The 21,289-nt window shown below is 37.9% G+C and overlaps 1 protein-coding gene across 11 annotated transcripts in view; it reads right to left on the bottom strand.

The window, feature by feature from the left end:
- Window positions 1-21,289, bottom strand: part of TCF4 (transcription factor 4) — a 392,330-nt gene that overhangs the window by 246,123 nt on the left and 124,918 nt on the right. For all 11 annotated transcript variants that reach the window (XR_010323446.1, XM_064294480.1, XM_010586727.3 and 8 more), the window contains 2 exons: window positions 14,822-14,883; window positions 11,482-11,578 (listed from right to left, as the gene is read on the bottom strand). Coding sequence is in view for 10 of the 11 variants with exons in the window: in XM_064294480.1 (XP_064150550.1) it covers window positions 11,482-11,578; window positions 14,822-14,883 (159 nt within the window). In the remaining variant the exon portion in view is untranslated. The remainder of the gene's footprint in view (window positions 1-11,481; window positions 11,579-14,821; window positions 14,884-21,289) is intronic.

The following is a 21,289-nucleotide window of genomic DNA, read 5'->3' as shown; positions in this document are numbered from 1 at the left end:
ACTTGCATTTACTGAGTTCAAGTGCCAGGTGCTTTTCATGTTACTTCATTTCAATCCAGAGCAACTACTCCGACGAGAAATTCCATCAAGGCACTAAAGAAACTTGCCTAAATTACACTATGGGGAGCAGGGAGCTGGGAGTCAAACAAATGTGCAGCTGATGTCAAAGCCTTTACGTAGTCTACCGTCCTCCACTGTCTCCCGATGAGGTTTTTTTTGTTTTGTTTTTCATTGTGGTAAAATATGGTATTTGTTGTTAGGTGTCCATCAAGTTGATTTCAACTCATAGCAAACCCACCCGATAGAGCAGAACTGCCCTGCAGCCTTATGGAAGGAGATCACCAAGTCTTTCTCCCATCAAGTCACTCGATGAATTTGAATAGCCAACCTTTCAGTTAGCAGCCCGGCGCTTAACTGTTGAGTGACCAGGGCTCCTATGGTAAAATATACATAACATAAAATTTACCATTTAAACCATTTTTAAGCATACAATTCAGTGGCATTAAGTATATTTATGATGTCATGTAATTATTGCCACTATCAATTTCCAGAACTCTCCCCATGAGGTTTCTAATGTGATTTTCAACTGAAACATAAGCTTTACGTATTTTCTTTTAAATATAAACAGCTATCTTTTACACCAATTTAAAGTGAAGCTTTCTTACAGTTTTTCCTGTTAATAAAATGTGTCACCACCAAGGAAATTAGGAGTGATTAATAAACAATCATCAAGAAGATGAGAAATGTTTCGACTGTAACTATTAGAAATAAATGTAATTTGATCCCTACCTATGTTCCACACATTTGCAATGGTTAGCTCCAAGACCTGATATTCCACAAAAGGAGATAAAATGAGATCTACGAAACAGCTCTCTCTACCCAGAACAAGTACACAGTTCCTAAGAAGGATTCAGAAACGCTTGGAAGTGAAGGGAACAAGGCGCCATTTTATGCCAAGCTTCTCTGCAGAAGAACTGAAATGGAATAGTCTCCAAAACTTTCTGGAGAACATGGAAGGTATTTATAAAAGTATCTCCACGATGAAAAGCATCCTACCTAGTGGTTACTCCACACGAACTCCATAACGAAGCGTTTTTAGCCATGTGTAAAAAGAAAACGTGGTAACATTTAAACCGAAGAGAAAAAATGGCTGAAGGCAAATATTTCACAAAGGGGCACATCTGAATTTAATGAAGCTGTCCCCAAAGAGATACTTATTTTATGGAATTACTGTTTTTGTGCACTGGCTTAAAAAAAAAAAAAAAAAGAAAGAAAAATCTTTCCATTTTGGTCTTGATGTTTACAGAACTGAACATTCTATACTACCTCCACCTGTTCCTGCCTTCTGTTCCATTCTCATTAGAAGGTAAAAAGGTATTTTAAAACCGCTATCAATCAAGACCCACACTATAGATTTTTTTTCATTTAATTACACAGGCAAAAATAACAGGCTACCAATGACAGCCTTGTAATGCCATAAGATAAAAGCCACATAGCAGAGCACAGGTGTGACAAAGTATATCACTTCACACCTTGCTCACAGTGATCCTGGTAGTAGGCATGGCAGGTATTACTATTTGCACATTATAAATAAGAAAGTTGGTACTCCTGGGAAATTTGCTCAAAGTCCCATCGCCATTAAATGGAAAAGTCAACACCAAGACTGAAGTGACCCCTAGTCTAGTCCACCACACCATGATGCCTCAGTTCTTATACCTGAATTCATTTGTTTCTTTGGTCCTAGTGAACACTATAATGTTAACAGACAAAACAGTGGTATTTTTACGGAAGGTCAATATGAGACTTAAGGTAGATACACAACTTTCATGAACATCAGATTCACAGACCCATTAACTATACTGGTGACATTCTCCTGGAGCTGAGGGGCAATGAGAAGTTTGGGAAATGGAAATGCTGAACCCCTCCGTACCCCTCAAACCTCCACACCTACTTCCCCCTCCCCCACTGCCACTCAGAATGCAATCAAGGAGTGTGTTTCCAGTCAATGCATCACAAGCCATTAACCCATTGCCACCAAGTTGATTCTGACTCATAAAAAACCAAACCCGTTGCTGTCAAGTCAATTCCAACTCACAGGGATCCTACAGGACAGAGAAGAACTACCACCATAGGGTTTCCAAGGCTGTGATCTTTACAGAAGCAGGCTGTCATGTCTTTCTCCCAAGGAACGGCTGGTGAGTTTGAATAGCCAACCTTTCAGTTAACAGCAGAGCACTTAACCACTGCTTCACCAAGGCTCCTTTCCAATTAAAAAAAAAAAAAAAGCCAAACCCGTTGCTGTCAAGTGTTAATTCTGACTCATAGAGGCCCTATAGGACAAAGTAGAAGTGCCCTATAGAGTTTCTAAGCAGCGGCTGGTGGGCTCCAACTGCCAACCTTTTGGTTAGCAGCTTCAGCTCTTAATCACTGTTTCACCAGGGCCCCTTCCAACTCATAGTACATGTTAAAATATCAAGACTATGCAAAAGTCAAAGAAACCATCTTCCCAATGAAAAACTTGTAGAAAAATGTTCAGGCTAAATAAAAACTGCAGTGTTTCTTTCACATCTTGCTTACTTTTAATGATAGATGACCTCTCCCCTGCCTATGTTCTCATCTGACTGATTCTTACCAGGACTGTGTTGAATAGAGGTGGGAAACCTCCGGTCAAATGATGGATCCAGCTCTCACCACAATTTCATCCAGTCTTGGCATATTGTCTAAAATTAAATATCTTTTGGCTGCACCTAGTCCTCCACATCAAAAATAAGCAAATATGATAGTGCACATATTAAAATAGAGGGTTTTTTTGTTTGTTTTTTGCCCCAGACAGTAGGCATTCTTGCTTGAGTGACGTGGCAGATTGCTGGAGGTAAGTTCCCTGGAGACTGTTTCGGCATTGGTGCCAGGGAAAGATGTCTGCCTGTGACCTGCAGTGGCATGTCCTGACATCTTGCTGCCCCAGAACGCCAGGCCTGCTCTTAAGGTGCGCAACAGGAAACTGAGCAGCCAGAGGGAGTGGGCATGGTCTTTGGCTCTGCCAAAAATGAACGAAAGGGCTGGGGAAAAGGCTGGTGGCTGGAGCTGCAGGCCTGTGGCTCAACCAGGGTACTCAGGGCAGTTTGGCAGGAGTTCTTGCCAGAGACCTAGAAGAGAAGGTTCTGCGGACATGGAGAGGATTGGCTTGGCTGATCACTGCTTGATCAAAACACCAGAACACTGAATAGAAGCGGAGGCCATGAGGTGAAATGTGAGCAGAGGGCCTCAGACTCCTCCCCATCCATAACTTTCATGCCTACACTTTCTCCTCTTCCTCTTTTCAACATTTCTCTTTGTTTTTACCCCATGTCTCTTTGTCTTTCTCTCTAATTAGCTGACCAGAATTTGGAGTTGAGATACTTTTTTATATATACTTTATTACATGGAAGTTAGAGTACCTTACTCTTAATTTTCAAAACTGTTGACTTGAAAATCATATTTTTCTTTTAAAAAAACTAAATTACATTGTGAATCAAACACTATAAATTGATAAGTCCAATATCCATTCCAGACTCTTTTCTCTCTTACTCTTTCCACTGCAAAGCCTGGAAAAGCTATGTGTGCATTGCTGTCCCAGGCTCAAACTTTGAGGCGAGGGAGAGCAGAGATGTTGTGGAATTCAACCTTCCCCTACTTCTTTCTGCATCAAACTCAAACTGAACCCCTGAAGCTGGGGCAGTCATCCTGTAACAATGAGAGAAAGGACAAGAGAATTACAGAGATACCAGTCCTGACATCATGGAGCTGCAAACCAATTCTAGCAGCAGCCTACCCCCAGACTATAAGAAAAACATAATCTCTAAGCCAGCATTAGTCACATTTTCCATTACTTCCAAGCAAAAGTACTGCTACCTGATACACACCATTTTTTAGTTTTATGTGAATCTAAAATTATTTATTTTCTCTTAGGATCAATAATTCTGTTTGTGAGAAACCTTCCCCTGGTATTTAGAAGACTAGACTTCTCTATTGATCACAGTTTTCAAGCAACATTTTTCTGGTATTTCCTAGTACCTTCTAATTTTTCTAAAGCCTGGCTTAATAAACCTGGTGTGACTATAAAAGTGCTTGACTATCACGGTTTTAATTTTACTATGCCATAGAAAGAAACAAGAGCAATGAAAGAGAAGTGAAAATGTTCACTGACAAGAAGAAATAACTTGTTAGAACACTGGAAGCATACAACTTTCTTCCAGTGGCCTTTGAAAAAACTATTAAGTTTACCTATTTTCTTTTATATATAAAATTATTTGTGGTATGTTTATAGAAAACTGAATTCTACCACACTGTAACTTGGCGTGTTTCCTGACATTAGTAGAATACTCTGTACTGTCAAGGATATAGAGCTATAAAATAAAACTGAGTTTCCATATGACTGGTTCCGGTTAGGGTTTTCTTCCTGACACAGTAAGAGAAAGGCCTGACTTTTAACTAATTTCTGGACTTCTCATTCAGGATGTAAGCCCTAGATATCTGATGCACTGATTCCTTCATGTATTGAGTCATGCCACAGTCATTTACTGAAGTCCTAAAACTTCTGTTCCAAGCATTGGCCTATGTGTAACAGTTTTCTTCTGGGGATGTAACTGAATGAGTTATTATTTTATCCCAGATCAATGATCTGAGGTAGAAAAGAAGCATCCACTTGATTCAGGCTTTAAAGAATTATGTCTGAAAAACATATCATTAAGAAGTAACTCGAAGGTATAAAATAGAGATGAATGGATTAGAAAGAATGATAAAACATCTCTAAAGAGAAAAATACAGTGTAAGGATAAAATGGTATGCCTAAAAGATCAATGGAACATTAGATGAGAAAACTGTCTCAGAGAACATCTTAAGGTCTGTTACTCCCGTTTAAAGATGTGAAAAGCAGCTGACCAGAAGACCCATGGACAGTTGTAACAAAACAGAGTAGAAAACTCACTTTTTCTAACTCCCAGCCTTGGCCCAATAACCAGGATTAATAAAATCACTAGTGATGACACTCAAAATAGCTATATATGCTAATATGCCTGGGAAACTTCTTAAAAGTTTTTATTGAGGTAAAATATATATAACATAAAATGTGCCACTTTAACCATTTTTAAACATACAATTTAGTAACATTAATTTCATCTACCACATAGTGCACCCAACACCACTATCCATTTTCATCATCTCAAACAGAAACCCTGAACACCCATTAAACAAAGGAGTCTCACTTCCTCTTCCACCATGCCCACAGTAATCACTTATCTCCTGTGGTCTCTATACATTTGCCTATTCTAGATATCTCACTAAGTGGGATAATACAGTGTTTGTACTTTTGTATCTGGACTGATTTCACTCAGCATAACGCTTTCCAGGCCCATCCACATTGTTGCATGCATGAGAATTTCATTTCTCTTTATGGCTAAATAATGTACCATTGTATGGTATGTTGTTTATCCCTTCATCTGTTGATGGACACTGGGGTTCTTTCTACCTTTTAGCTATGCTGAATAAAACCGCAGTAAACGTAGGTATATCCTAGGAGATGTTTTAAATTTTACACATTAAAATAACAAGATTTCCAAATAAAGAAAGTAAAAACAAATAAGAGCACTATCAAAGATTTCTTCTCTCAGAAATCACTTGACCATATCGTCAGTCTCACAGATACCAGGCCAAAGTTAAAAGTGTCATTAAAACATACACACACACAATGCGCACAAAGAGGCATCCTTAACTAACAAACTTGCAAGCAGCCTGCTCATATCACCATCTGTTATGGGTTGAATTGTGTCCTCCAAAATTATGAATTGTAAATTCTAACGACAACGCCTGTGGTTATAATTCCGTTTGGGAATTGGTTGTCTTTGTTATGCTAATGCAACAGGATTAGTATAGGGTGTGCCTTGAGTCAATCTCTTTTGAGATATAAAAGAGATTAAACAAGCAAGGAGGAAGCAGGGAAGCAGATACAAGGGAAGAAAGATCCAAGCCACATGAAGACGGCCCAGCAGCAGAAGCTCAGAAGAGACAAGGACCTTCCTCCACAGATGACACAGAGAGAAAGCCTTCCCCTAGAGCCAGCACCCGAAATTCAGACTTCCAGCCACCTAAACTGTGAAGTAATCATTTTTTATTTGTTAAAGCCATCCACATGTGGTATTTCTGTTGCGGCCGCACTAAATAATTAAGACTCCATCTAACTTCAGCACGTTTAAAAAGTGAACGAAAATTTCAACAGCTGATATCCACACTCACAATTTCATTTCCATGAAATTACTGCAAGATTATTTGCACTCTGGCATGCTCAAATATCAAATAATTGCCATTATTCTGCAGGTTTCATTATTTTCTAGGTTTTACATTCCTGCACCAGGGAAAGAAAAAAAAGTCCAGCCAAGAGGCCAACTTAAATCTTATCCATGCTTCAAAAACAAATTATGTTTCTTTTTGTGGTCATGCTTTCCCTTTGCATGTTAAGGCTTTTAAAACAATTTTCCTAGTAAGAACCTCCTCGTTGAGTATTTTTATTTTCAGTTTTACGGTGAAAAGAAAAACTCCCAGCTTTCGCATCCACTCACACTTGCTGTTTTATAAGAAGACTGTGGCACTCTCCTCTGCCGCTGGGATTTGAAAGCACTCACAACACTTCACCTTTATGCTGGGCTAAACTCAGGGTAGCCATAAACACTTTGAAGTAATACAAACCTAAATATTCCTGCTAGGCAAACTGAGCAGTGGAACTGAATTATAATGAGCCAGCAGCTGTCACAATACGACCACGGTAACCAAATCAAAATATCACCCGCTAACCCAGATGAGATTCAAAGGTCATCCTCTAAGCCAACAGCTTTCTTCAGTTCTGCATGCAACCTCAATGGGATCCTGCAGTAAAATGTTCCACTGAGCTAGTTCAGAAACCGGTTACTATATGGCCGTGAATTATTTAGTGCACTGGTAAAGTCCCATTAATCGGGCTAGAACAAAATACCACAGTAAGGAAACTGAACCACTCACAGTGGGACATGTGAAAACACAGCAGCTGAGGTTGAACTAAGCTGCACCCAACTGTACAGAAGTATCACTTTTCACATCCTTCAGTTACCAACCCTTGTATGTAATCTTATTGGGCAACTTGCTCACTTATCCTCAAGCAATCTGGTTTTCAATTAAGACTCTGGAACAAAAGAAGGAAAACACATGCTTAGATCCTTCCTTGGATCAAAGAGTTTTAGCTAGAAAATAGATTGCTTAACATTAGAAAAATATTTGGACAATTACCTGCAGCAAAGTTTAATGCTTGGCAAAGAAAAAAAAAAAAAAACAGGAATGTTTAAAAAAAACATAATCCGTACTCTTTGCATATAGTTCTTGCCAGGATTTTCAAAATATTCCATAGCATATAGACGATCCTCTTAAAAATACAAGACTTAGACCCTGCCGTCTTTGTCCTATTAGCATCTTCTCAAAGCTACCAACTGATCACCTGTAAAAGTTTAATCAAACTGTTAACAACTGCAGAGAACCAGTTTTCAATAAAGTGTACGTTATCGCTGATAATCATAGGTAGTCACAAGGAAAAACTGATTTGTTTTCTGCAGATACAAAACACAACATGGAATTTCAACTAAAGGAAAATGCAAACTGGCTTGTATCTGCCCAAGGCAATGGCAGGAAAGAGAACACCAGAAACCGTCAATGCAGGCAGTCAGCTAGATGAGTCAATACTTTAATCTTTCAACTCCTCCAGAACTCCCTACACCAAATAAATAAATAAAAGCCATTCACACTGATTTACTAAAACACCCAGTTTAGGGGCTGGCTCTTTTATTTGTCTTATGATTTTTTTCTTAAGTATTTATACAATATCAACTTCCAAAATTCTATAGGGTAACTATAACTCCAGACTGCAAGAGAAAGGGTAAAGCCACCTTATAAACCAAGAAGTGCTATTAATTCTTCCAACAATAAGTGTGTGTGTGTGTACACATGCACATAATTGTGTATGTGTGTTCACCTGTTCATTTTTAATTTAGTGATTCACCGGCAATTAAGTAGTGTGTATTTTCAGATATGCAAGCTTACTTTCTAAAAAAATAAACTCATAGAGACACTATTTCTCTTACAAATTATATCTAATATTGTATAAATACAGAACAAAATGGACACAATAAATTAGTTTCACAATCCAGTGCCAAACACAAGTATTGTATCAGGAAAACTGCATAACATTTATGCAAAATCATTCCTGTGAACTCCGAAAGTTCAGGTTTGTAATAAAGGCTTTGTTACTATAATGGAGTTTGTATGAGGAACTATGTTAGCAATGCCTGTATCATTTCCCTGAAAAAGTATGCTGCTATAAAGAACAAAATATACAATAATAATTCACTCCCCAAAACTAAGTGGTTCAGTACTTTTTTCTTTCCTTGCAATAAAATAAAATCTAAGTGAACAGTTTACTAGAAAAAAAAAAAAGAAGCAGGAAGAAAAAAATCAGGTCATCTGCAGTTAATAACTCTTTCCTGTAAAATCAGTGTCACTTATTTCTGTAGCAGACGCCTAATTCAGTCACAGGCTTGATTGATTTGACAATAGAGAATCTGGTCCAATAAAGTGGCTGACTTATTTTTGATGCTATAGCTTTTACCCTAGTATGTCATGGGGGCAGAAAAAGTCTTTGAAAGGTAAAGAAATCCTTTGTAGTTTTAATGAGAACCAGTTGAGGATCCCGAAAGTGGATATTGCATTGTTGTCCAAAACCTAACAGTAAAGTCCAATATCATCTTCTGCTAGAGAGAAGACTTCCACAAAGGCTGTAACACAGAACATGGGTTTGGACAGAAAGAACAGTTTAGGATACATCATATATTCCATAAGTTCAAATTGTTGGCTACACTAATAGATTTATTTTATTGTCTCTGTCTTCACTTGTAAATTAAGGTTATCCTTAATTTTTTGGTGAAAACAACCTATCTTTTCTTTGTAAAGATGCAACCTAACACCAACATGGCTCATCTTTAAAAATGGCTTCATTTTAAATAAACAGCAGCTTGTGCAAAATCAATGAGAATCTTTGTCCCCTGAATCTAGCCCTGAGACACTCAAGTCAATCAAGAAGGCGGCTGGGACGTGAGAAATTATAGCACTCACAAGAGTTTTTTTTGCAGCATCATCGTCAGTTCTCAAAAAATATTTTTTAAAAATTCTTCTCTGCGCTAAAAATGTGAGGTATTTCACACTTGTTTAAACGTCTTTTTCTCCCTATTTTTGTATACCGCGCCATGCCCTCTCACTCTAAGGGCGACTTCCCTGACCCGAGTCTGACACCACACCGTTAATGTCAGATAAACCATTTAGCCCAAGCACAATTCTTTTCTGTGCAAAAATCTGCTTGAGGTGGAAAATGTAGCAGTTTGTAAACAATAAAGAGCCATGTTTCAGACCAGACAGCTTATCTAACAGAGAAGTCCTTTCATTGGGAACAGTGGGTGGGAGCCTCGTGGACATAGTAGCATTTCCTATCACAATGCAGGAGACTGTCTTGGCCTCCATATTTAAGAGTTTAATGGGAAGGAGGGCAGACAGAATAAAAGAGCCAGGCTGACATGGATTTTCAGCTTAAACAACAACCAAGTGAAAGAAGTCAGCTCTCAGCACTCTAGACTCTCAGCCCACTTATATTTTAAATACTATTTGAATTGAAAAAAGTTATTTGGTTTGTAAAACATTCGCCCATGAGGAAACATGAACAAGAACAATTACTTAGTATGTTTGCATTGCTGGGCATATTCTGTAATATTTATCAAACTGCTCTTTAGAGTAAGCCTTGTTTTCTCATACATTAACATAAACCTCTAAAAATGAGTAGTGTAATTTATTTATTCTATTTTACTTAATTCAGCTCATCAGAGGATAGTGTCAGAATCTTTTACGCTCTTCAATATACCCCCTTAGGTGCTACTTCTCAAGATTACTATTTTCAAAATATTTTCTATTTTATGAAGTTGGGGAGGATGAATAGAAAAGCAATGGTGTTAGAATTAAAGTAATCACTACTGTTATTGAAGAGTCTAAAGTTGTTCTTTAAAATCTAGGTTAACAAACATATCTTGTTATCTGTATTTGTATATCCTGAAAACAGAAAACTTGCTGCACTGCTCTATCAATAACCGATAGAGAATTGGGATTCTTGCTTTACTTACAACGTTAAAACGTTAACTATGTAATTTACCACTTTAGAGTCAAAAAGAGCACAAATATAAGAACAACCTATGACCAAACACAACTTCCTGGTTCTTAAAGTAGGGATGACACTAAAAGGCACAACCATATGATGTTATCCATTAAAAATAAATTGGCAGTATTCCTCTGCTTTGACTGTTCTATGTTAAATATCTGAAACTCCTTTAAATGGATTTGATGTTTACCAAAAACAACAACAACAAAAAAAAGGCTGAGCTTCAAGGGCTAAGTGCATCTTAAATAACTGGTAGAGCTTCCATAGCTGGAAAATTAGGGCATTCTTTGGAAGCATTTGCGATTATGGTTTCGGAATGATATAATTATGGCTGCGTGTTTTCCTTGGAGTCCAACAGCTCGTGCCAAGAGATTTAACTTCGTTTATTGACAGATTTGCAATAGAATTTGGCCAGGTTGAGAGATTTACTAATATTGTTAAAAACTCACATTTAGCAGAGCAAAGATCATTTTTTTCACTCACAAATACAGTTACTAGCTATTGGGACCTTTCAAGTCATTATGAATTACCTTTTCATTCTTGGGTTGCTGCTGTTAAACAAATATCCCTGTAGGGTAGTCAAAAGCAGAAAAATATGCTAAGGGCACCCGTATGAAGTGTGTGCTTGAAACCCACAGACTGCCTTAAACTACATGTAGCTTGCTGTCAGTGAAGCAGGACAGTGTCTGCCTAGATCATTAGTGCTAAAGTTCACGCCTTGATAAATACACAGTGATATTTTACAATTCAGCTTGAACACATGACTCTGATTTAAGCACACTAAGCCCATTAATACATTCCCATAACTCCTTCAATAAAAACTCAGAGCTAATACTGACTATAGATCACTGCCAACTGACAAGACTAAAATGATATTTTTATTTTAAGCATTCACTGCTTTGACTTCACCAACCTTAGCTTAGAAAACTATGATTGCAATGCTGAAACTAGGACGAGTGGTTTATGTCTAAGCAAGGTAAAGTTTCCACGTAGGCTCAGTACCATTCAAAGTATTTAATTCCACACAGTTGTAAACCTTAGTCCTTTATGTGTTCTTACCAAGCATGGCCTGTCATTATTTTTCTGCAATTTAAAAATGCTATAGTAAAGCATCAAAAGACACAACATCCTAAAACAAGAACCTTTGTCTGGGGCATTTATTTTTCCTTCCACGGTAAAACATAAGCAAGCATTCAAAGAGGTATGTGTTAGTTTAAAATCAATCTTACTTTGTATTCTGGAATTGACAAAAGGTGGAGAGAGATTGTCATGTGACCCGAGGTCCCTGCTGGTCATGTGATCATAGGGAGTCCCATCTCCATAGTTCTGTAAATGAAAGAACAGAGTGAGCTCTCATTTCACATTAATACATCAGCATGCAAACATAACCCCACTATGAATTCTCTCCCATCCAAAGGTGGAGTCCATCATTCCCACACTGGAAACTCACTAGGAAGAACCTGTGCCTTCACAGGTACAGGGGGAAAGAGGTCTCTAGAGTCTGCAAAGTTTAAATTTTCCTCAGTGAAATCTTAGGAATGATAATAATAGTAAAAACTTTATGAGGTTAGTGATATGATTAAATGAAACAATGGATATAAAATATTAGATGCATATGAAGTATATTACAAACAGACAAACTTACTGTTTTTGTCTGAAATAGGCAAACGTATAGAGACCAAAATTTTTTAGTGGTTATCAGAGGTGGGGGGGGAGGCGGGGATTGGATAAGAGGGAGTCTTAGCTTTAGGGACACTGAGTTTCTGTTAATAATGGTGAAATAATTTGGAAACAGATAGTGCTGATGGTTGCAAAACATGTCACTGAATCGTATACGTAGAAAATATTGGATTGGCAAATGTTTTCTTATATATATTTTTACCACAATAAAAAAAATGATTTATTGGCAAGCCAATATTATTTTTAAAAATGTAAAACTGGGCCATAAGGAAAATTGCCCATAGCCTGTAATGAATCCCTTTTGAAAGACCAAAGCAGAGTCATTTAAACAACATTTGGTTTTATGGTATCAAAATTTCAAAGTTTTGGTATAGCTACTGTCGTGTGTTATAACAGAACTAACTTATTCCATAAGTAATTGTTATATAAGAATGTTACCAATATCCCAATATAACTACAAAAGAACATCAAAACTTCAGTTGGCATAAATTAGTATTTCTGGATTTGAACAAAGTATGCCACAAAAAGAAAGTTTTAAAGCAGACATTAATTTTTGGCAGAAATTTTTCATTGTTAGGATTATCTCATCGTTTTCATGGGAATTTAAAATTAAAGCAATGCTTTTAAGCTACCTAGTCACTTAAATTGAATGGAGAAATTTGGTAATACATAGGAAAGCCTTAAAATCATCTGTATTATATGGTACAAATTTCAGTCTACTAAATAAGGTGCATAAAAATGACCAAAAAAAAATCATTCTGTTCAGCTGGTTGCAATGCCCACAAAGTCTAAGTCGAATTTACTCAGAGGTGTCAGTTAGCATGTTAGGCAAAGTGCAGAATCTGCCCACACACAAAAAAAAAGGTTGGACGTTGTATGAATGAAAATGCGTATCACCTCACTAGAGGATGACTGGAAACTTACGGACAAACAACCCTACTTTCCCCCCACATAACCCCAATCTTACATTTATAAAAATGTGAATGACAGCATAAGCTAATTCTGCTAATATGCTGGCACAAAAATATGCCACATTTTAAATACATATCTATGTGTTTTACACTCATTTTATACCAGGCATTGCATAACATTAATTATCATTTATTAAGTGTCCTTATTCAAAATACTGTACTAAAAGTATAATATCCATTAGCTAATTTAACCCTCAGCACAATGCCACAAGGTAGATGGCATATCACTTTACAAATGAGGGAAGAAAAACTTATCAAGGTTGTCCGAGTACCAGTCTACCACAAATAATGTGCCCCAAACAAACTCCCTGGATTTACAAAACATAATTTATAATATATTAATTCAAAATGATTCACTGAGGTATTTCTTGAGAAAGAGAAACAGTTTATGAAAACTACATTTAAAAATCCAGGATGATTCTAAATGGGCCTTGTTCTAAGGAACACAATTATAATTACTATGACTGTATCTGACTGAGAAATTAAGTAAATCTGAATGAACTAACGATAAAGAGAAGTTCTGTCATCTCCTACACTTGCTGTCAAGAGAAATGGATTTATTTCTGCAAGTGCAGACTGTAACGTGAGGAGGAGGAAAGATTTCCTCAAACCATCCATATAATGCATTAGAATGTCAAACTCGACAGCTGGTGCAAGGGCTCAGCAACGTTACTGGTAAGCTTAGAGATCCTGCTGTACACTGCAGACTAGAGTGAGGATCACAATGCCAAAGGACAGGTGGAAATGTATAACCACAGCTTGCTGAAATGTTCTCCTTTTGACAGCCTGATTACTTTTCCTGCCTCTTATGCCAAAATAGAGACCTCTCCCCACAGCAAATTAATGTGAATCATTAGAATAAAATGTTACCATCCCTACAGAATGATTCATCTAGATAGCGGCAGTCTATTTTTAATTTGGGGCATTAGATGTATATAATGAAAGCTGACATGGATTTCTGAAGGTCTAGAAATGATTCCATTAAAGACATGTTGTATATAAAACCATACATATTTAAGTTGGAAGGAACATAAAAGATCCTCTCGTTCTACTTCTTCATTTTACAAATTAAGAAAATGAGGACCAAAGAGGTGAAATGACATGCCAAGGTCATATAACTAAAATGCACACTGCCTGCTCCTCTCCCTCACCCCAGACTCCCATGGTCTTCTCATTACGCTCAAACCAACCACCAATGCCTGGAGGAAAACCATGAAAAAGAACCGCAAAACTCTGGGACCAAATAAATGGATAAACCCAACTGGTGCCCAAAGGCCTTAGTGGTAGAAAAATAAAGTATTTACAAAACGAAATCAACGCAAAGATTCATTATGTAGGGTGTATGGTAGGATAGATTCTCATACTATTCTTTAAAATTTTTCAATAACTTATTTCTACCAACACATACAAGGAGATGAGGAGTTTTTAAAGTCATGTCATCCACAACGAAAAAAAAAACTTTCCATAGAACTGGATCAATAATTGGCAAAGATAACCAAAACCAAACCCACTGCCATCGAGTCGATTCCAACTCATAGCGACCCTACAGGACAGAGTAGAACTGCCTGGTAGAGTTTCCAAGGAGCGCCTGGTGGATTCGAACTGCTGGCCTTTTGGTTAGCAGCCATAGCGCTTAACCACTACACCACCAGGGTTTCCGGCAAAGATAAGGCCAAATATTTAATGAAGGATTTTTTTCTCCCGGTTAGCAGAAGTCAAACAGGTGTCAAATTCAATAACAGCATCAGATAAGAGAATGAAACAAAGATTCCAGAGACAAGCTGATCCTCATTTAAAACTAGTATGCACACATTTCTGTGCCATTTGGTTTTGTGTATGTGCGAGAAACTCACATTCAGTTTGTCAATTTACATATGTGGGACGTCTGGTTATGGGAAAAAAGATTAGATATACTTACCCTGGACGGGCTTGGATGTCCTCCATTCCCCCAGGACCCTGAGCTACCTCTGTCTTCTACATCTAGGGACAAGAGAAAAGTTCTTTAGGCTTTCTCGCAATAATTTTCTCTTTTTGTATGTGCACTTTTAAATTAATGTTTCAAATTAATCTCCTGTTGCCTTTAATTAAGAATCAGGCACAAGGCTACCACGATGACAGTGGCTTCTGACCCATCTACTTAAATTAACTCATTTAAATTCATGGCAGAAATGAACTGGACCCTCAGGAACCAGAGGTAGAAACATAAAAATTACTTCCATCCTTCAGGGTTTCATAGCCTCAATTTTTATAGACAAGAAACTGCACTTAAAAGTTTTATTAAAAATTTTTTGGACAAAATAAGTTAAAAAATATACCAACACAACCTTAATATATTTTAAAAAATTAAGGTAAATATACATATTAACACTAGCAGCATCCTTGCCATAAAGCTTAGATACTTTTTCTTCTCTAGCCGAGGATTATCATACCACACAGCAGACATGCAACAAAAAATACAAGACAAAAAAGTATTCAATAGTCTATTTCTACCAGTACACATTACAGGAATATTAGGATTATTTTGGGTTGTACCATCTATAGTACTGTTCTGCATATATGTTTAGATGTTTTATATATATATAATACACATATATATATACCCATAAATATACATATATACAAACACAAGTATTTTTTAATCTTTATTATTATCAGTTGTTTTTGTTTGGTTTTTTAACAAGATATACCGGTTGGCCTACAATCCCTACATCTGGACTTTGAGGCCTGGAAAGAAAAGTTATTACATTACAAAGCCAAGCTTTATTTTGACAAATGATGCCGAAAAGACCCACATGAACTACTGGAAAGATGGGTGCTTCTAAACTCTGTATCAGCCAAGTTCCAACACTGACCTGGTTACTAAAAGCTCAGTAAGTGCCTCGAGTGGCAAATACTCAAGGATGGAGAATATAACAGCTAAATTGCCACATTAATTGCTTAAAACATAAAAGTGTTTTAAAGATCAGTCACTCTATATTTCGGGATGGCGCTGAAATTTTTGATGAAAGGCCTTTGATAAGTATAAAAGTTTCGGCGTTCTATTATTTTGATCACGGCTGGTAACAGACGGCCATCACAAACTTCCTCTGACAGAATAGGAGGAGGTGTGAAGCTTCGGTTCAGGAGACATAATCCCATTTATTGTGTTTCCTAACATTTCCATGATACTGTTTATTCTCTTAATGCACTACTGTCATTCCTTTCATTACTGCTATTTTATTATCAGCAGAAGTAATCATCATAGTGTAATTAATTGATTTATTTTGGGGCACAGTGGAGTACACGGTGTTTTAGAGTATCTTAGCAGATAGAATAGCAACAACAACAAAAAGCAACTATTACCATTAAACTTGAATTTTTTTTTTTATTATAACAAATGATATTTTAGTTGCTGCTCAGAAGATAATCCAACCACAAACAGATGTTCCCTGTGGACAATTAAAATCAATACACTGCGAGCTCTAAGTCATGTCAAGAAAGTTCTGGGGAGTACATCAAGTCTGGAGAAAAGACGCAATCCTGTTCCAAAATTTGTTGTTAAACAACCTAATGGCCTATCCTGCGTACACCTAACTGAAGGACACGAAGAAGTTACTTAGGAAACTTCCACAAACGAGATGTGTAGCCTACATGGTTCTACTTCTTCTTAACCAAAAATAAAATATTTTAGTCAAAAAAAAAAGTAAAATAGTAAAATCTCTCAACTACTCCAAGTTTTCAGAAGTCTGACACATCTTGATTTCCTCTGCACCTGAAGCCTGTCAGCCTGGATTAATTTGAGAAGTTTCTCATTATATTTGGCCAAAAGTCATCACGGAACAGATCAGAATGCCTCCAGCTCCCCTAAGACTTAACATTGTTGGGACCCATTTACCTTTTCAATGTTAAAAGAGGGTTTTCCAACTTGAAAAGTAAGCAGAGAAAAGGAGGAAGGCCAGAGGTTCTCAATCAGGAAGATTTTGGCCGCAGGGGCCATTTTGCAATATCTGAAGACATTTTTGGGGAGTGCTATAATGGGGTCATTATGAGTTGGAGTCAACTCAAGGGCAACTAGATTTTTTTTTTTGGTACTGACATTGAGTTGGGCAGAGGACAGGGATGATGCTAAACATATTATAATCCACAGGGACAGCTCCCACAACACAGATTTATCCAGCCCCAAACGTCAATGATGCCGAGATTGAAAAACCATGTGCTAAAGGGAAAATTGTATTAAAGAGCAAAAAGGAAGAACTGAGTTGGAGAAAAAAAAATGTACTGAAATTTCACATATAATTTAGCAAGAACTCTTACTAAATACAGTGTCTTATACATTTTAACCCAGACTCGAGCTGGAATGTTTTAAGAGACCTTCATATACATCTCCTGTCCACAGAATAAAGAAAAAAAAAACATGGTCAACTAGGCAGGCTGCTAATTAGCAGGCAGATAAAACACATCAAAACTTGGGTATTCCCAACTGGGCAATTTCAAAAGCAAGCAATCCACTAATTAAAAATGCTAGAAGTCCAGCTTTTTCAAAACAGGTTAAATACTGGCTGGGTTCCTTCACAAACAGATTCCCAACCAATGGGGTCTGACTGCTCTTTTTCCCATCCTTTCCCATTTCCATCTTTCTCATTTTCTGACCTCAGGCTGCTGCACCTTCCTTTCTGCTTCCTCCCTTTTATAGCTCTTTCTGTAACAGGCTTTTCTTTCCCTCAGCCTCCTGCTAGATCTAGAGGATAAGGACAAATTGCTAGCACTCCCAAACCCAACAGAACAATCTCATAAGTTCTAATTATATTTTATCTTTGAAAACATATCTATATAACTGGCACTCACTTATCCACAGCAAGAGGAGACAAAGCTATAATGTGCATCACTGAAATTCATAATGAATGTAAACATGTTACTTGTAAGTTTTTATTTCCATCTTCCCTCCCACTGAGCTTCATCAGACCTGCCAGTTAGTTATCAAGCATTTCCTCAATAACTATTCCAGAACATCTCAAAGTGGATCCAGGGACCACCCACAACTCAATCAACCTAAGATGATCAGTTCAAAATCATCTTCTTAGGGTCCGGCCCAGACCCACTAAAGCTGAGTCTCTGGGGGGGAACCAAGAAACACAGTATTTAAACAAAGTTCACAGGTGATTATCAAGGCACACCGGAGGCTGAGAACCACCAGCCCACTGTATTGTGAACACAAAACAAATGAATCCCCCACACCACCAACAGTTGCCTATCAAAAGCACAGATCATAGCCTTTCTCACTCCACTAGCTTAAGTCCCTATTTGGTTTGCTGGTTTCAGCAACATCCAATCCACACTCCCTTTACAATGTTCTTCCCAGACTCACATTTTACGTAAACCCTGCACATGGCCTACACACTTAGCCATTCCTTACTCCCTGCTGGTAACAGGGACACACTCTTATACCTCCATGTTTTTGTACCCGCCATTTTCCCTGCTTAAACCATCCCTGACCTCTCAAAAAATAACAGCTAATATTTAGTGAGCTTAAATGTGTATTAGACACTGTGCTAAGCACTTTAAATACACTGCTATTATTCCCATTTCATATATTTAAAAATATGAGGCTTAGCTTAGATGGGATAAATCCCCAAGATATCAGTTAACAGCAGAGCTGGGAAGCAAACCCAGGTACTACTGGGTGCTAAGGCTAGTGAGTGCTCTTCCCCACCACCATAAATGCCTCCTTAGTGAGAACCTACATCTCTCTCCATAACCAGCTCAAATGTTGCCTCCCGTCACTTTTGCCCAGGCAGAGTGAATTTGTCAGCTTATATCCTCTCGTTTCCACAAAAGAATACAGAACTATATACAAACACAAAACATTACTATCTTGCCAGCTTGCTACAAAGAATTATCAAACAAAATCAGAGTGAAAGCTGGAACCCAGAGAGGAAGAAAAGACAGTTTTGCCCTGAGGACATGTGCCAACCTAAAACATTTAATGGCCTCTTGGGTCAAGGAGAACAGAAGTGAAAACTCAGGACCCATTCAAAATGGGGTATCTAACAGAAGATAAGTGACTGCTAAGACAGCTGTCTTGGTACAGAGCAGAATTGGGGACATCCCTGTGATCAGAAATCACAAATGATCGTTCCGCAAATTCGCAAACCGAATTTTCATTATCTGGGTTCCCCCCTAATTCAACCTTAAGAAATCTTGAATTCGGATTGAATTGGTTCCAGATTAGTTGAGCCCTAGGCACCTGGTGCGTACAACCTCAAATCCTCCCTGAAAGAAGGTGTCTTCACCCTAGTATTCACACAAAAATATTTCAAGGACAGTGAACAGCAGATAGTAAAAAACAGCCAATCACAAATGGAAAGAAAGCCAAATGAACAAGAAACAACAACCTTCGAAGATTTCAGATATTAAAATTATCAGACAGAGATTACAGAACTATGTTCACTATGGTTAAAAAAATAGAAGGCAAGAACGGGATGTATCTACAAGGAATAGAAAACCAGAAAGTGAGATTCAGCAGATATGAAAAAGAATCAAATAAAATTTCTAAAAATGAAAGTTACAATAACCAAAATTAAAATGAAAGGCTGAGCAAAACTGGTGATTTTTAAACTATTCTCCCAAGCCATAATGGTCCACAGCAGTATTTCAGGAACTGTTTGGGGAGTGTAGTTGGTTGGACTTTTTTTTTTCTTTTTTTGCGGGGGGTGGGGCTAGGGTGGGTGTATTGCAGAATAAGGAATTGTTGGTAGCCTGACCAGAAAACTATAATTCTAAACACATAAAAAGAAAGGAATATACTTGGTCTGTTAACAAAGAAACAAACCGACCAGTATGAATGAACCAGAAAGTTCATAAAGAATTTTGGGCCTTAAACGCCAAAATAAGGGTTTAGACTTCAATCAGAAAGCAGTGGAAAGTCATTGGTGGTTTCTGAGCAGCAGCTTGACAAGATCAAATTGGTGCCATAGGAAGATCAAGCTGTTAAGTATTTGAGGGCTTTTTGTGAGGCAGGGGTGAGAGCTGAGACAGTGGAAATGATTTAAAGGAATGACAGTGCTTGCACTACAGTTATGGCCATTTTAATAAAAAGATGAATGTAAAAGAAAACCAGGTTGACTGAATCTCAGGGAGTGTGATTTTAAATAGGCTTAAGATTCCAGTAAAGATGCTGAGCAGCCAGTTAGAAGTGGGAGACTGAGAAATTTCTTTTTAGAAGACGTTGGACTGGAAATGAAGATATAGGAAAAATTTAATTAGACTTGATAATCAGTGTCACATGACAATTATACAAGAGGGACAGGCTAAATGCGAAGCAAAGAGGGTAACTCCTCTCATTTAGAGAAAGTGGAAGCAGAATAAATAACTGTACCCAGAAAGTTTGTGCAAAGAATTCTCAGGACGCATTTGCCTTAAAGGTACAGAAAAGTCTAGCAGAAGACAAGCACAGCAAAAACAATTTCGGGCGATCTGACCCGGAGAGGAGGCCAGACAAAAATTTTAGAGTTGGAAAAAGACTTAGACACTGTCTAACTGACCACGGAAATTTTGTAAATTACCAACTGGGGCTAAAAGGTTAGTTTTCATATCCAAAGGTACACAGTTATCTGCAGAGAGAGAGAGAGAGAGATCTAGAACCTAGATCTCCTCACTCCCATTCTAGCGCTATTTAAAAGCCAAAAGATTAGGGTACTGTTTAAGTTTCTCCCCTGAGAGCCAAAGGACCAGCCAAATGACCTGGTTGGTTCTCTGGCCCCCACACTTAGTAACTGTGTATTTGGGGCAAATTATTTAACTTACGTGACTTGGTTTTCACCTCTATGAAAGGAGATAATAGTATTTCCAATCTTAAGGGGTTGCTGTTAAGGTAAATTAGTTAATTAACACATGTTTAAACACTCAATGGGGAGTGCCTGACTCACAGTAAATACCCAATAAATAGTACCTATTTTTTCACCATGAATGGGGAAACCCCGGTGGCGTAGTGGTTAAGTGCTATGGCTGCTAACCAAAGGGTCAGCAGTTTGAATCCGCCAGGCACTCCTTGGAAACTCTATGGGGCAGTTCTACTCTGCCCTGTAGGGTCGCTATGAGTTGGAACCGACTCGACGGCAGTGGGTTGGGTACCATGAATGGGGAAACCCTGGTGGCGCAGCTACGGCTGCTAACCAAAGGTCGGCAGTTGGAATTCGCCAGGCACTCTTTGGAAACTCTATGGGGCAGTTCTACTCTGTTCCATAGAGTCGCTATGAGTCGGAATTGACTCAACGGTGGCTTTGGTACCATGAATGGCTTATTTCCCAAGACCTTCCAATAGCTACGATAATCAAAAACACATAACATATGTAAATTGTGATTTATTCAAGCAAATCTGAGTCTCACATTCTTATGACTCCTAGTTTTG

The sequence above is a fragment of the Loxodonta africana genome, chromosome 11 (genome assembly GCF_030014295.1).
Source record: "Loxodonta africana isolate mLoxAfr1 chromosome 11, mLoxAfr1.hap2, whole genome shotgun sequence".
In the NCBI taxonomy this organism is placed as follows: domain Eukaryota; kingdom Metazoa; phylum Chordata; class Mammalia; order Proboscidea; family Elephantidae; genus Loxodonta; species Loxodonta africana.
The sequence above is the reverse complement of the archived record's forward strand: the minus strand, read 5'-3'. Positions and strand labels throughout refer to the sequence as shown.